At 36.5% G+C, this 12,557-nt stretch overlaps 1 protein-coding gene across 7 annotated transcripts in view; it reads right to left on the bottom strand.

Moving 5' to 3' along the window:
* Nucleotides 1-12,557, bottom strand: part of COL19A1 (collagen type XIX alpha 1 chain) — a 187,409-nt gene that overhangs the window by 96,922 nt on the left and 77,930 nt on the right. For all 7 annotated transcript variants that reach the window (XM_032104736.1, XM_032104741.1, XM_032104740.1 and 4 more), the window contains one exon: nt 2,370-2,423. In XM_032104736.1, coding sequence (XP_031960627.1) covers nt 2,370-2,423 — 54 coding nt within the window. The remainder of the gene's footprint in view (nt 1-2,369; nt 2,424-12,557) is intronic.

Raw genomic sequence — 12,557 nt, 5'->3', positions numbered from 1 at the left:
GAGACATAAACTGGGAGATGTGCAGAACGGTTAAATATATTCACAGTTCCCGCCTTGAAACCTGGTTCTCAATGAGATTAACTGAGCCAGTTAGCACAACCAGTGAGAGAAAGGGGAGTTAAAACTTTCTAGGTACATCATCATTACAGCCTAGTCTCCAAATCAGGTCTGGCTTCCCCTCTGTCATGCTACTTCTTTCTAGCAAGAACTTTCTGTACAGCTAAGAAAACACAAGTAGCAACAGCAAGCAAAAGTTTTCTGTGACACCTACTTTTCTGATTTTGATTAAAATACATTCAAATATGTTTCTACCATTTGTTCAAGATAAAATGTTCAGTCATCATCTTCAAGTTCTTGTGAGGATGGAAACCCTCACTCCCCCAGGCAGAGACAACAGCTGCCAGCAGGCAATGTCACTAGATTTAAGTGTTTTCAGGCTTTCTTTCCACAGAACTGCAGATTATACCAATGTAAGTAGATTAACTTGATTATTTCAGAAATATCAGATGTTACATTTCTGTTTGCAAAACAAGTTAGAGAGACACTGATAGCAACCAAGAGTCAATGATACACAGTGCTGTAAATTTAAAGACTGGCATCTCCATGCACAGTGAAAACTGAATACAAAGCATTTTATATAAGTGTTGTTAAAAAGGAATTACATGTGCATTCAAACAATACAGCATTATACTGCCATGTGCAGTTTTAATTCTGTTTTAATGTTTTAATGACAGTTCCCATAGTAATAATAATCTACCATTTACTGACACATTGCAACAGTTCTGTAAATATTTAAAAATATGAATGTTCAGTATTTTTCACTTTCATAGTGCCACTATGTTAAATATGTCCTAGAGTTAATCAGATACTTGGTATACCTTACTCTTCCTAAAAGGTTGATGGAACAAGATCTCATGTAGTAAAGGAGATCATGTAAGACCAACACAGAAATGTCACCAGAGCTATGGAAAGAAACACAGATGTATTTTTTCCATGCTGTCAGCATATATGCATGCATGACAGAAGTATACGGTTCACCTTTACAGACAGGCAGGCTACTAGAGAATACCTCTTTGAATACCTAAATGTAGTTTCAGCTTAGTACATAGTGTATGTTGTCACATGATGGACATCCACTATTACTTAAAAATAGCCTGATTTACCCAGCATTAAATTATAATTACCTAAAACAGGCAAAATATTTTTATGGTTACTGTTTTTTATGGTTGCATAGAAAGCCAGGCGATGTAAAAAGTGTCATAATTATGTAGTCTGTTTTAACTGCATTTTCAGTAGATCCAGCTAGACCGCCATAGTATTTTTGTGTTAAATGCTGATACTTTTATTCTTTTGGAAAAGGTGTTAATAACGCATTGCTAAATTTTTTTTCCAAATCCTATATCTGGATTCTAGTCTTAATGTCAGTCATTTCCCATCTGTGAGATGCTGTCTGCGTTCAATGGCAATGCTATGCAACTGGAGAGCCAGGAGTATCCAGTATTAAAACCTAAAGCCAGGGTAACCCCCATCGAGGTCAAGAGAGAGGAGGACGGGAAGAAGGTATAAAGCAAACAGCTTGCTTGACTTTATTATTATGGGTTTTTAAAGCTTGCTTTTTGAAATCATGCTGGTTGTCTATTTTAGTATTTCATCGAATAAAGAAAACTGCTTTTTTGCCCTCTCATCTTGGTTTCATATATACAGAAATAAATGAAAATTTAAAAATAGGCAAAAGTAAAGTTTATGTTATGGTCATGCCTATAGTGCAGGCTCAGGTTCAAACTTGAAAGTGAACTCAATCATTAGTATTATCCAGTATTTTTAGATACAGATTTATGCTACCTTAAATGTGGGCCAGTCCAATTAACTAAGCAGGTAGTGAAATCTGGCAGTGAAAATAAAAAGTTAAATTTTGATTCTATCACAAGAAACAGATGGCACAGTGAACGACCCACCCAGGAATGGCTAACAGCTTGTGTATTTTATTTTTCAGAAACCAAAACTACCAAATCATAGTTTTACCCTGCCTCCAAAAATATCTTCTTTTCCAGCAGATTATCTAATAAGGAATGATTCTCATCCATATTATGTTTAATCCCAATGCTTGTTTCAGTTTATCTCATGAGTCATCAGCAGAAACATCATGGAATGTACCAGCTCCTTATCCACAGCCCTCCTTACACGACGTGCTAAGACCTCCTCAGTCAAATGAATGCAACTCTTCTTCCCCTATCATCTTGTGGATGTTAAATCTCCAGGCATACATAATTTCTAAATCCATCACTCTCCTTACATAGTGTCTGAATTACATTTCTTAACCGTTCACCCAGAAGTTTGTAACTTGACTGTTTCATTATTGTTCCGTTTACCTCAGTTCCAGGAAGGCCTTCTGGTCCTGGTTCTCCTTTATCTCCTTTTTCACCCTAAAAGAATGAATATTTATTTTATTATATATACTCGAGGCAAATACTAACCACTATGTTTTTTAACAGGAAAAATATTTTACCATTCTGGTCTGTTCTACATATACACTCCTGGCTGCACAAGCCAAACTATTTCTTACATTACAACAGAAATTCTTTCCAAATAAATTTCACTGAAAAATGTCTAGCACTCTGATAGGTGAAGTTCCCTGTACTTCATAGTGTCATTGAACATCCATAAAACCTCACCACATTAGAAGAACATTCTTGTTTCTTGCTCTGTTTCAAGAACATGGTGGTGAAACAGAAATTTACACTAGGGAACAGCTTAGCTTTTGAAAATCTTAATATTACTTTTTTTTTCATTCTGAGACTCAGTTTTGTTATCAGATGCTTAAAGTAAGTGTTTGTTTAAAAAGTCCTCAATATTATTACTTGTCTTTGACTCATACTGGTATATGGTTCACTATTTGCACTTGAAAAATGGAAATAACTTTTATTCTGAAAGTTTTCTTACAAGTATGAGTATGAACAACATTAATCAAAAGAAAAAAAAATGGTGGGAAGGTTCCTTCAGAATTGACTGTAGCTGGTTCCTGAATTTTTTTATGAAACACTGACTACAAAACACAATAATCTTTGTAGAATACATGAAAGAATTCAGTTCCGTATTAACTCTAAGGACCATGCTATTCTAGTTAAGACATATTTCATCAAAGTGAATAAAATACACCTGCTAAAGAAGCATAATTTAAGGGAAAATATCTTCCAGGAGCAACAAGCCCAAAGAGCTCTGTAATTGCACCTGTCTTCAAATCAAGTTTGTCAAATCGAAATAAATAATCATAACATAATTCTGATAGAAGTGCGAGGACTGACTTAATTAGAGTCCAAGTTCTTCATATAAACCAAAGAAAACAAAGAGTTCTTCACTGAATTTCCATTTTCTGCAGCGGACTAAATTTGTCTGAGCAGAACCTATTCATTAGATCAGCATTGTCTTCATAATTCTGTTAGGTAAAAGGCACTGAGCTGAGATCATTCAACTAACTCCATTTGTGACACCACCCTGATTCAGAGCTATTTCTCCCGTGGCAAACAACTGAAGCCTACTAACAAATTAGCTGCAGCAAACTGTGAATTTAATAATCCCACTCACAAGATGGCTTTGCTGGTTCATTGTTTCCATTTTAATACATCCTGTTGATAAGAAACTTAATACGACACATCAGCTTGAATTATATTGTTAAGGTTTTCCCTCAAGTATTCTCTTTCTTGCTGGTCAACCACCCCCGAAAGAGCCCTGCCAGATAAATCTGTGCATTTACTGCAAAGTTCAAATGACACCAAACAGTTATAGGAATTTAACACTTATTATTTTAGTATGTTTCAACTACGGAGTCCTCTTTGTTCTATGGATTAAGACTGGTTGAGATAGTAATTTTCTTTCACTGTCAGTTTAAAAAAAACCCTCAGTTGAAATCCCAGGCGTACTATTCTTTTTTAAATAGCTCACTTAAACTTTTAGAAGAACTGCAAAAATAACATTTTACTTTTCATCACTGTGACATACTGAACATTTAATACTGCTTTCAGGATATTTCAACTAGTATCAATTACACCGTTACAATCTTGCAACAGTTATAAAGGTACATTCATATATTTGACATAATATCTCCTGAATATATTTCTAGATTTACAAGTCAACCCAATTTATGGAGTTGGTTTTTTTCTTCTATGGCTTGTGTATCTGCTTTCACACTTCAAGAAAAAATGGTGCACATATATACAGATTTGCTTCAGAAGTGGTAGTATCCGGTAAATGCCTTGATATATAGGTGGAAACCTAAGGTAAAAGTATCTTGTCACAATTTGTTATGCAACATCTACGTGGACATAGAAAGCTAAACAGAGAGCCTAACTAAAAGATGACCGTCCCCTCACCCTCACTTATCATTTGCCTTGATGTGAGATGAACAGGATGTGTTGGTGAACGTGCCCTTTCTTCTACAGCAGGCAGACGGTAACTTCAAAATGCCGCCAGGCAGCTCTGGACACATACAAGTGCGGCTGGTGAACGTGGGAAAGAAAGAAACCCCCCATTCCTTATGATTTACACAATATTTGGATTTAAGATGTTTCTCAGTTTCTTTGACAAAATGATAAAAAGCACCCCTTGTTAATGAACCTTGGACCTCTGCAGAGTCCCTGGCTTTCTGCCAGGTATGCAACTTTACTATGAACATATTCTGATTTTTTAATGGACTACACGATTTGCACTTGCCAAGCCTGTCGTACGGAATGTCCGTGTTCTCTGTGAAGCCAGAATTCAAACCAAACATAGGTCCAATTTTAACAATTTATTCTCACAAAAACTGAGCCAAGTCATGCTATTTCTGTCTTTATGAAGCACACTATACTGCATAATTAACAGCTTCAAATCTAGCCGATTTGCAGAATTGCTGAAGCCACTCTGCAGTGTAGAGGAGGCTGTTAATAATCGACATTGTGGCTTTGTGGTGATGTACCTTATAGATTAACAAAAGAAGAGAAAAATGTGTTAATGTTGTTTCATATGAAACGCTCCTCTCTGCTTATGCTACATTCAGATGAGACAATTAAAGACTATTGCAAAAACAATATGACAAAACTCCGAAAGCTTCAAGTCTTTTTTATTAGTTAACTAAAACTAACCCAATATAACACTGAATTGTTTGTGTTTCTTTGGGTGAATTCTGCATTCCATTACCCCAATGGAACAAGAGGATGGGGTTGCTCCAGAATAACTGCTGGGAGGGATTCAGTCTGCTGTGTGTAATAGAGGATGCACTGAATTCAGTGATAACCTTCCTTAATTACAGCCAGGGGTACATCCACAGCCTCTGCAAGATGACAGTACCAGCTTCCAACTCAGTTGTCCACTTTTAAGATTGCCACATTTTCCTTGCGCACTATTTCCCTCATGGCAAAGAAATATCTGTGGAAATACAATATATTATACCTCAAAATTGACCTAAAAAGATAAAGATTTTTCTGCAACACTGCCCTATTAATGATACCAGGAATTCTTTGTATCATTTTTTGGAAGAATTTTAAAGTGCCATTGTCAACACTTCCTGAACTACTCTCCAAAGTACACAAGCTATATAGTACCACTAAGTCAGTGCAGATACTTTCTAAATTTTAACCTCTGAATCTCCATGATTTTACGTACATATATTTAAGAGAGTTACGACTTGTTATTTTTTTTAATACTTTTTGCTGTTATGCCATAGCTCTGTCTCAGCAGAATGCTCTACATGAGTTTTATTTTCTTGTGACCACTTCTCCATAGCTTCTTTTAAACTGATTTCAGCTGATAATAATGCTTATTGATTTTTCTTGAGTAAGTTAAGAATTAAAAAAATCTACATCTTTGGTTAAAAAACCTCAACCTTTGTTTCCTTCTGATTTTCTGATAGATGTCTGAAGAGCTGGGGTTATGAAAAGTTCCACCACAATAATACTCTTACTGCCTGACCTGTAAATCTTCCACAGAATATGGGATGGTATGCTTTAGGAAAGTGGCAGTACACAGGGTGAAGCACCTCAGGACTGCTGAGACACTGTACCATTTAAAAGGAGTGGAAAGCAAGGCAAACTAATGATTTTGGCTCAGTTCAGACTGAGAGGTACTATGCAAGGAAACATAAGAGTGACGCAAGAAGTTCATTTCCAAACAGGCTGTAACCCTGTAGCACATAAGAGTATTTCCTAAGCAGGAAAGAGACAGCATAATACATTGCAGAAATATACTTCCTATTACTAGAAAATGAAAATCAACAGTGATGATCAGGTCACCTGGAAGCCTGTGTCTTCCCAAGCCCATATATTTAGGGTACTCAGACAAGGCAATACATCAGGTGATCACAAAGCTTTATAGAGATCAGACAGCTCAGTCGATACACTTCTCAAGAAACAATGACCAAAAACATTCCAATTCCAAACCATGCCATTGTTGTCTTATGAGAGAGTCCTTAACAAGTGTTACGCTGCCTGAACCTACTGGATACCGTGTCGGGAGAAAGATCTTTCCTTCCTGCTTTTTTTACTTGGCCTTTTTTGCACAGAATGTTTATAATACTGTAAATATTCACAATGCCTAATTACTGCTGGGTGTCACGTGTCACATTCCTAAGCAAGCTCTAAGCATTTCTAACCAGAGAGGCCGTATAAAGGCAAAGTACCACTTCAACTAAAGGCAAAACCTTAGGCACAGAACAATGTGAATCTAGGCCAGACAAAGGCTCCGAAGCAGCACCGATAAACTGCCTCATTCTGTCAGCAGGAATGAGGCAGCCATCCATTTTTATTCTTTGTAGAAAAATCTTGCAACATGAATCCAATTGATCCAAAAATTATTTGGATCAATTATAACTGCAACAAAAAAAACCAACACAAAAAACCCCAACTCAAACCCCAAATCCAATAAAAGTTTCGGTGTAGTGCTCTCCAAATGGAGAAATCCAATGCACAGACAACAAGAATAACCCCTGCAGCACTACTGCAGAAAAAGTATCTGGGTAATGATCTAAAATTAGAATGACTTTGCCTTAACTGTAGATTTTCCTTGAGAATGCTCTAAGCAGACTTGTCTTCCTGTGGATGAGGCAGATATAACCCTGAATACTCTTCCAGGATAACATTTCCTCCCAACTGCTCCTGGGTTCTGCTATGATTGCTCTCTCTTGAAAAATGTGTCAAACTCACATGTCAAAATAGTTTTAGTTTTTCTTAGGATGATGTCCTTGCTAAGTAAAGATTACAGTGTTTGCAGAAGGTCTTAAGGAGTCAAAAATCTCTCATTTAATAAACAAAGTATATTTTTTTCATGAAGGTGTTGAAATACAGACAAACATTAATACAAATGCCAATAATATACAAAATAACAATATTACCCAGAAGTTTGCTCTGTCCACGAGCCATTACTGCCAAGCACAGTGATTGAATAGTATGAGTTCAGAGATACAGAACAGCAAAATAAAAATTAAACCAAATAATTCAGACAAAACAGGAATACACTGATAAACCTACTCTGAAGAGCTAGCAACCTCTTCAGATTGATGGACTGTATCCACATTCATTCAAGTAACTTAGGCATACATTCCTTTTTCATACGTTCTTCATGAAAGTTCAACTCTCCCATTGCAACATCCACAAACACTGATTTCTAAAACAGTTTATTAATTCCATGGCACCCTGACAGGCAATAAAGTGTCCTCAGTCACTGTCTTGTTGCAAACTTTTATAACATAGCCTACAGAACTATGATTGAGAACTAAACCTTAAGAAATATCCAATTCTATTATTTCACATCTAGAAAATGCCACAGCAAGGCTACCAGCAATGATTTATTGAAAACACAAGTGAACAGTCCTATGATCTCTTAATGTGTTCCTTACAGAATCTCATCTTGGTTCTTATCTTCAGTGTAACCCTATCTTGTGGAAATCTAAGAGATTGTCTAACATTCCACAGTGCTGATCAGAGCTCTTAAAGGTCATTAATGAAATGATTACTAAAAGGGATTAAGATGTTCTGTGGTAAGTGGAAAAAATAAGATACACAGAACACCTTTTCATCTAAGAGACTTGTTCGGGTAAAAGAAATGTAAAGACCCAACTTTATCCTTCTGGGTAATAGATATTAGCCAGCACAAGAAGAAAAAATAGTGAGATTTTGGCTAACTCTTGCTTGCTACAATGTATGCAAATCTAATCAAAATCTCACATTCAGTGTGTTTTTCAATAATAAACGTCCCAACATAAATAATTAATGTCCTAATCATGCTTAAGAGGTTCACACTGGCTTTTCTTTCTGCCACATGAAATGAAGACTTTGTGTTTTGCAAACTTTGCTTTGCATGCTATCCTGCCATGGCCCATGCTGTCAGTACCATTTCAATTTCTTTTTCTTTTCTTTCAAGCCTTTCAATGTCAAGGGGAAAAATACTAACAAAATCAACAATCAAAACTCCACTCTTCATGGTAATTATTTTATCATAAACTCCCAGATCTAACTTGAAAGAAAAATTCTTGACCCAAGAATAAAGTTTTATTCATAGAAATAAGAAAATCAGTACAACCTAACGCATGAGCTATCTAAAAGCAGTTCCAGTCTCCTAGATAATATGTATTCCTAACATTCACTTGAATATATTAATACTCTCTTCAGAAAGTATCATCAGTCAAGTGCAATGTTTTTGTAAGGAAGAGTCACTAAACTTTTTCATGGTGACCTTCATTTGCAAATGCTACTTGGTATTTCATGCAGAGGCTTTAGTGGATGTAAACAGCTTTCTAACATAACTCCCTAGAAAGACCCAGAATATATTTTAAAAACTCAAAAACCCCATCATTCTGAATAGTACTGGATATTCTATTCTTTACTCACTTCATATAGCTGAGTTCTACAATAAATTCTACACGCGGAATACCATTCCAGTTTAAAAATTGGTGTACTGCATATAATTTATTGTGCTATACCTTTCCTCATAATCCAAAAGCAAAAAGGCTTTCCAAAATATAAAGAGTCCTGAATTCAGTCAGACAACTCATACATGCATCTTTCCATGCAGAGACCATACAGGGAACACTCATGGTCCAGTTTTCTTCTCCTTCTACAGTGTCTCTGGCTAATCTCATCTGCAAATATAAAATCAACAATCATTTCTATGAGTCATCAGTTATATCCAGACCTGACTCCTCGCCAAGAGCGTGCCTTAACTTTCCAGTACCTCATATCTAATCTATGTTTGAATAGTTTGAAATATTTCTTTCAACATTTTTAACTTGAGAAAGCTTCCTCTTTCTGTCCCTGTAAAAAACACTGGTTCTATTGGTGAGCAAGAACTGGAATTATCTTGAAGTGTGTCTCTCAGATACCAACCACATCCAGACCATAGACAAAATATTTTTCATCCCTCTACACAGCTTCTACTTTGACCCAGGCTTTTTTCACAAATAGTCTTTCATCCTGCTCTCACCTACCTGTTAGGAATGCCATGGCTAAAACTCTGTTCATCATTTATCTTCTCCTGTGATGGTTCTCATGCACACACACTTAAATACCAGGACATCTAAGTGCAAAACTCAGTGCACAGCTTGGCATTAGAAGGCTTACATGAGGTCATACCATTCATCCCCATTCAATAATCACTCCCTTCAACCCAATTCCTCTTTAGAGTTATGAACACTGCACAATGGGTGTAGCATCATTTTTCATATAATTTTTTTTTAATTAGCCAGCCAGGTCTGGTTGGTCTGTCTTAATTCTTACATTTTAATTATAATAACCCTTGGATTAAATAAATGGTTGACTCTGTCTTTATACATTGCCTAACACAAGGGACTCATAATACATGTCTCAATTTGCACAAATACCTGAGCTATTACAGAGTTTTGTTCTTATATCACTCAAGAACAAAACTAATAGCTGAATTTGGCTCTAAGTTTCCCCTCACCAAACTCCTCAGTAATTTTAAACTTAAGTATCTTGTGTATCTATCAATAGATTAAAACCTCAAAAGAAAAAACTGTCTCATTTAACGAGCAGATTATTTTTCCATTTCTTAAGTAAATACTAGAAATAGATTTGACTTTCAGCTACAATTGTTTAAAATTCTATCTGCCTTTTAGTGGGGAGGTTTCTGTTTATACCGGGTTAGTGTTAGTGTTGAATGAAGATTTTTCCGTAGGAGGAATAAACTAGTTTCTTTTCAGGGCTTGTCTCCTAAAGCAACCGAAAGCCAATCTGTTCTTGACAGCAGTTGACAAATAGTACTGCTTTCACAGAACATAGTATTTTTCAGACACACATGCTTTCATGGTTTTGGCAGGGTATTGCTATTGTTATTTATACTCTAAAAGATGTTCTGCAGATGGTTAAAGCTGCGTCAAGTGTTTGCACAAGCTGATGGACTGCTACACCTCTTCTGCCAAAGGCTGCACCTCTAGCTTTATTTCTGTCACATGACAGCCAGAATAATAGCCTATTCTGTAGCTGTGACTACTAACCATGTTCATCAGGCCCACACAGACAGCAGTATCAGTTATCTATATTTTCTTAGACAACAATGAGTAGTTTATTGAGGTCATAGAAATGCATGCTTTAGAGCAGGAAACTGGTGTTTCAATAAAGCTCACACAAACCCTGGTACAGTTTAAAGACATGGTATATTCAACCCCTGATGGATATTTATTTGAGGTGGAGAGTTGATCTGTGTTAAAAATAAACACACCCTGCTGAGTCAGACTTCACTAAGGTCAGTTCAAAATATAATTAGAAAAGTAGGAAATTTCTGCCTTTTGCACAAACCTTAGTAAACAGAGATTTAAGGCAGGACGTTTTCCCTCCTTTTGAGAGGATCAAAATCAACAGCTCCCACTTTCCTGGCAACTGTCCATACAAACAGCCCACATTGGTTTTATGGGTACCATCTATAGAAATATTTATATTTCTCTTCTAGCTGAACCACTGTGCAGCAAGGTGCAAAAAATCAATGGGTCTAGAACAAATAGGTGGGACAATATTCTGCAGCCTACTGAATGGGAACAATTTTCTTTACAAAGGTCATCCTAGGAAATCTGAACTGTATTTACTGTCCAGCTACCAACAACAGAAGGAGTTTAACTTACTGCTAGCCTTCAATAAGTACGTAAAACTGAAAAGGGCACATGGATAAAGCCTTTTTCTTTGTGCACAATATGTACTGGCCTTACTATACCAAGATCAGTGATATGCTCCCTGCAGACATCTAAGACAACTCAGTCACCTACTTTTCATCTGCTGTCACAGAAACTACCAGCAGCTGTTGCAAATTAGTTGCTCTTCTAGGTCAGCTTCTTTGGCTTCTTAAACTAAAATTTAACAATACACAAAGATGATGAATGAGCATACTGTATAAAGTAGCATCATAAAGCTGCTGATTGGGTTAGCTAAATTAGCACAGCCTTCTGTACAATTTACCATTCTTGAACTTTTGTGCAGATCCTTTGTAACAGCCTTAATACCCTTGACTTCCATGTCATGTTATGTCATATCAGGTCTTCTTCAAAGTATTTTTTACTTATGCTCATATGAGATAGACTGTGGCACAAAAGAAATGATTTATGGAGAAAATGGCACAGAATACTAGACGTTAACACTGTATTTTGTTGGAGTTATTCCAAACCTACACTGAAGTAGCTTTAGTCTGGTTTCATGAATTCATTAGCCATTAGCAATTGCAGCACCCTAGGCTTGTTCCCAAAGTTTATCTTTCAGTGTAGCTTCATCCAAAAGTAATCATACTGTTCTTTTCCAACCCAAAAAGTCATCTGTATGGATCTGCAGCACCTTTTAGTCACTAAAAGATGCCTATTCTTCTGAAATACATTGGTTGCTGAAGAATAGCCACATACCAGTCTGAAGAAACAGAATCTGCAGGGTTATAAACGCAGTAAACAGAGGCATTTTTGGTCTAAACAGTTCCCTGACTTGTTTATTTTACTAGGAATCACACAAACAGTTGCAACAGCAGTGCGCAGGGACACTGGGAATAGGAAGCAACTGGAAGGGAGGAGATTGGAAGGAAGAGCATTTTTATAATTGACAGTATTACATTAATAAACATCAACTACTGCTAAGTGGAGAAAAAAAAAGTGCTTTGGAGACTCAAATATACTTAAAGATGTCTATTGCTGACTTTCCAGTAGTAACATCCACATCTGTGTTTGTGGGTTGTAGAAAGATTCCCCTGCTCACATGCACACACTGAGTGCTAGTTCTAGTATATTCATGAACACAGTTCTGTCATCTCCTCTTCTACAATGACCAATGTGTGTAACCATTTTTTTGTTTCTTCTTTCATCAAATTGTTCATGAATTCTAATAGTTTTCCTCACTGTAAACAACTCTCACTCAAAATTGCAAAAGCCCTTATAAAAAGCCCATTGACTTAAACTTGTTTAAGAAAAAGAGGATAGACTTAGATAATATAAAAGAAAGAAATTGTTTGCTACCAGGGTAGTGAAGGACTCGAACTGCCCAGAGAAGTTGTGGGTGCCCAATCCCTGCAAGTGTTCGAGGCCAGTTTGAATGTGGCTTTGAGAAACC

The sequence above is a fragment of the Corvus moneduloides genome, chromosome 3, assembly GCF_009650955.1.
Source record: "Corvus moneduloides isolate bCorMon1 chromosome 3, bCorMon1.pri, whole genome shotgun sequence".
Lineage (NCBI taxonomy): Eukaryota > Metazoa > Chordata > Aves > Passeriformes > Corvidae > Corvus > Corvus moneduloides.
Note: the sequence above shows the minus strand (reverse complement) of the source record. Positions and strands in the feature narration are given on the sequence as shown.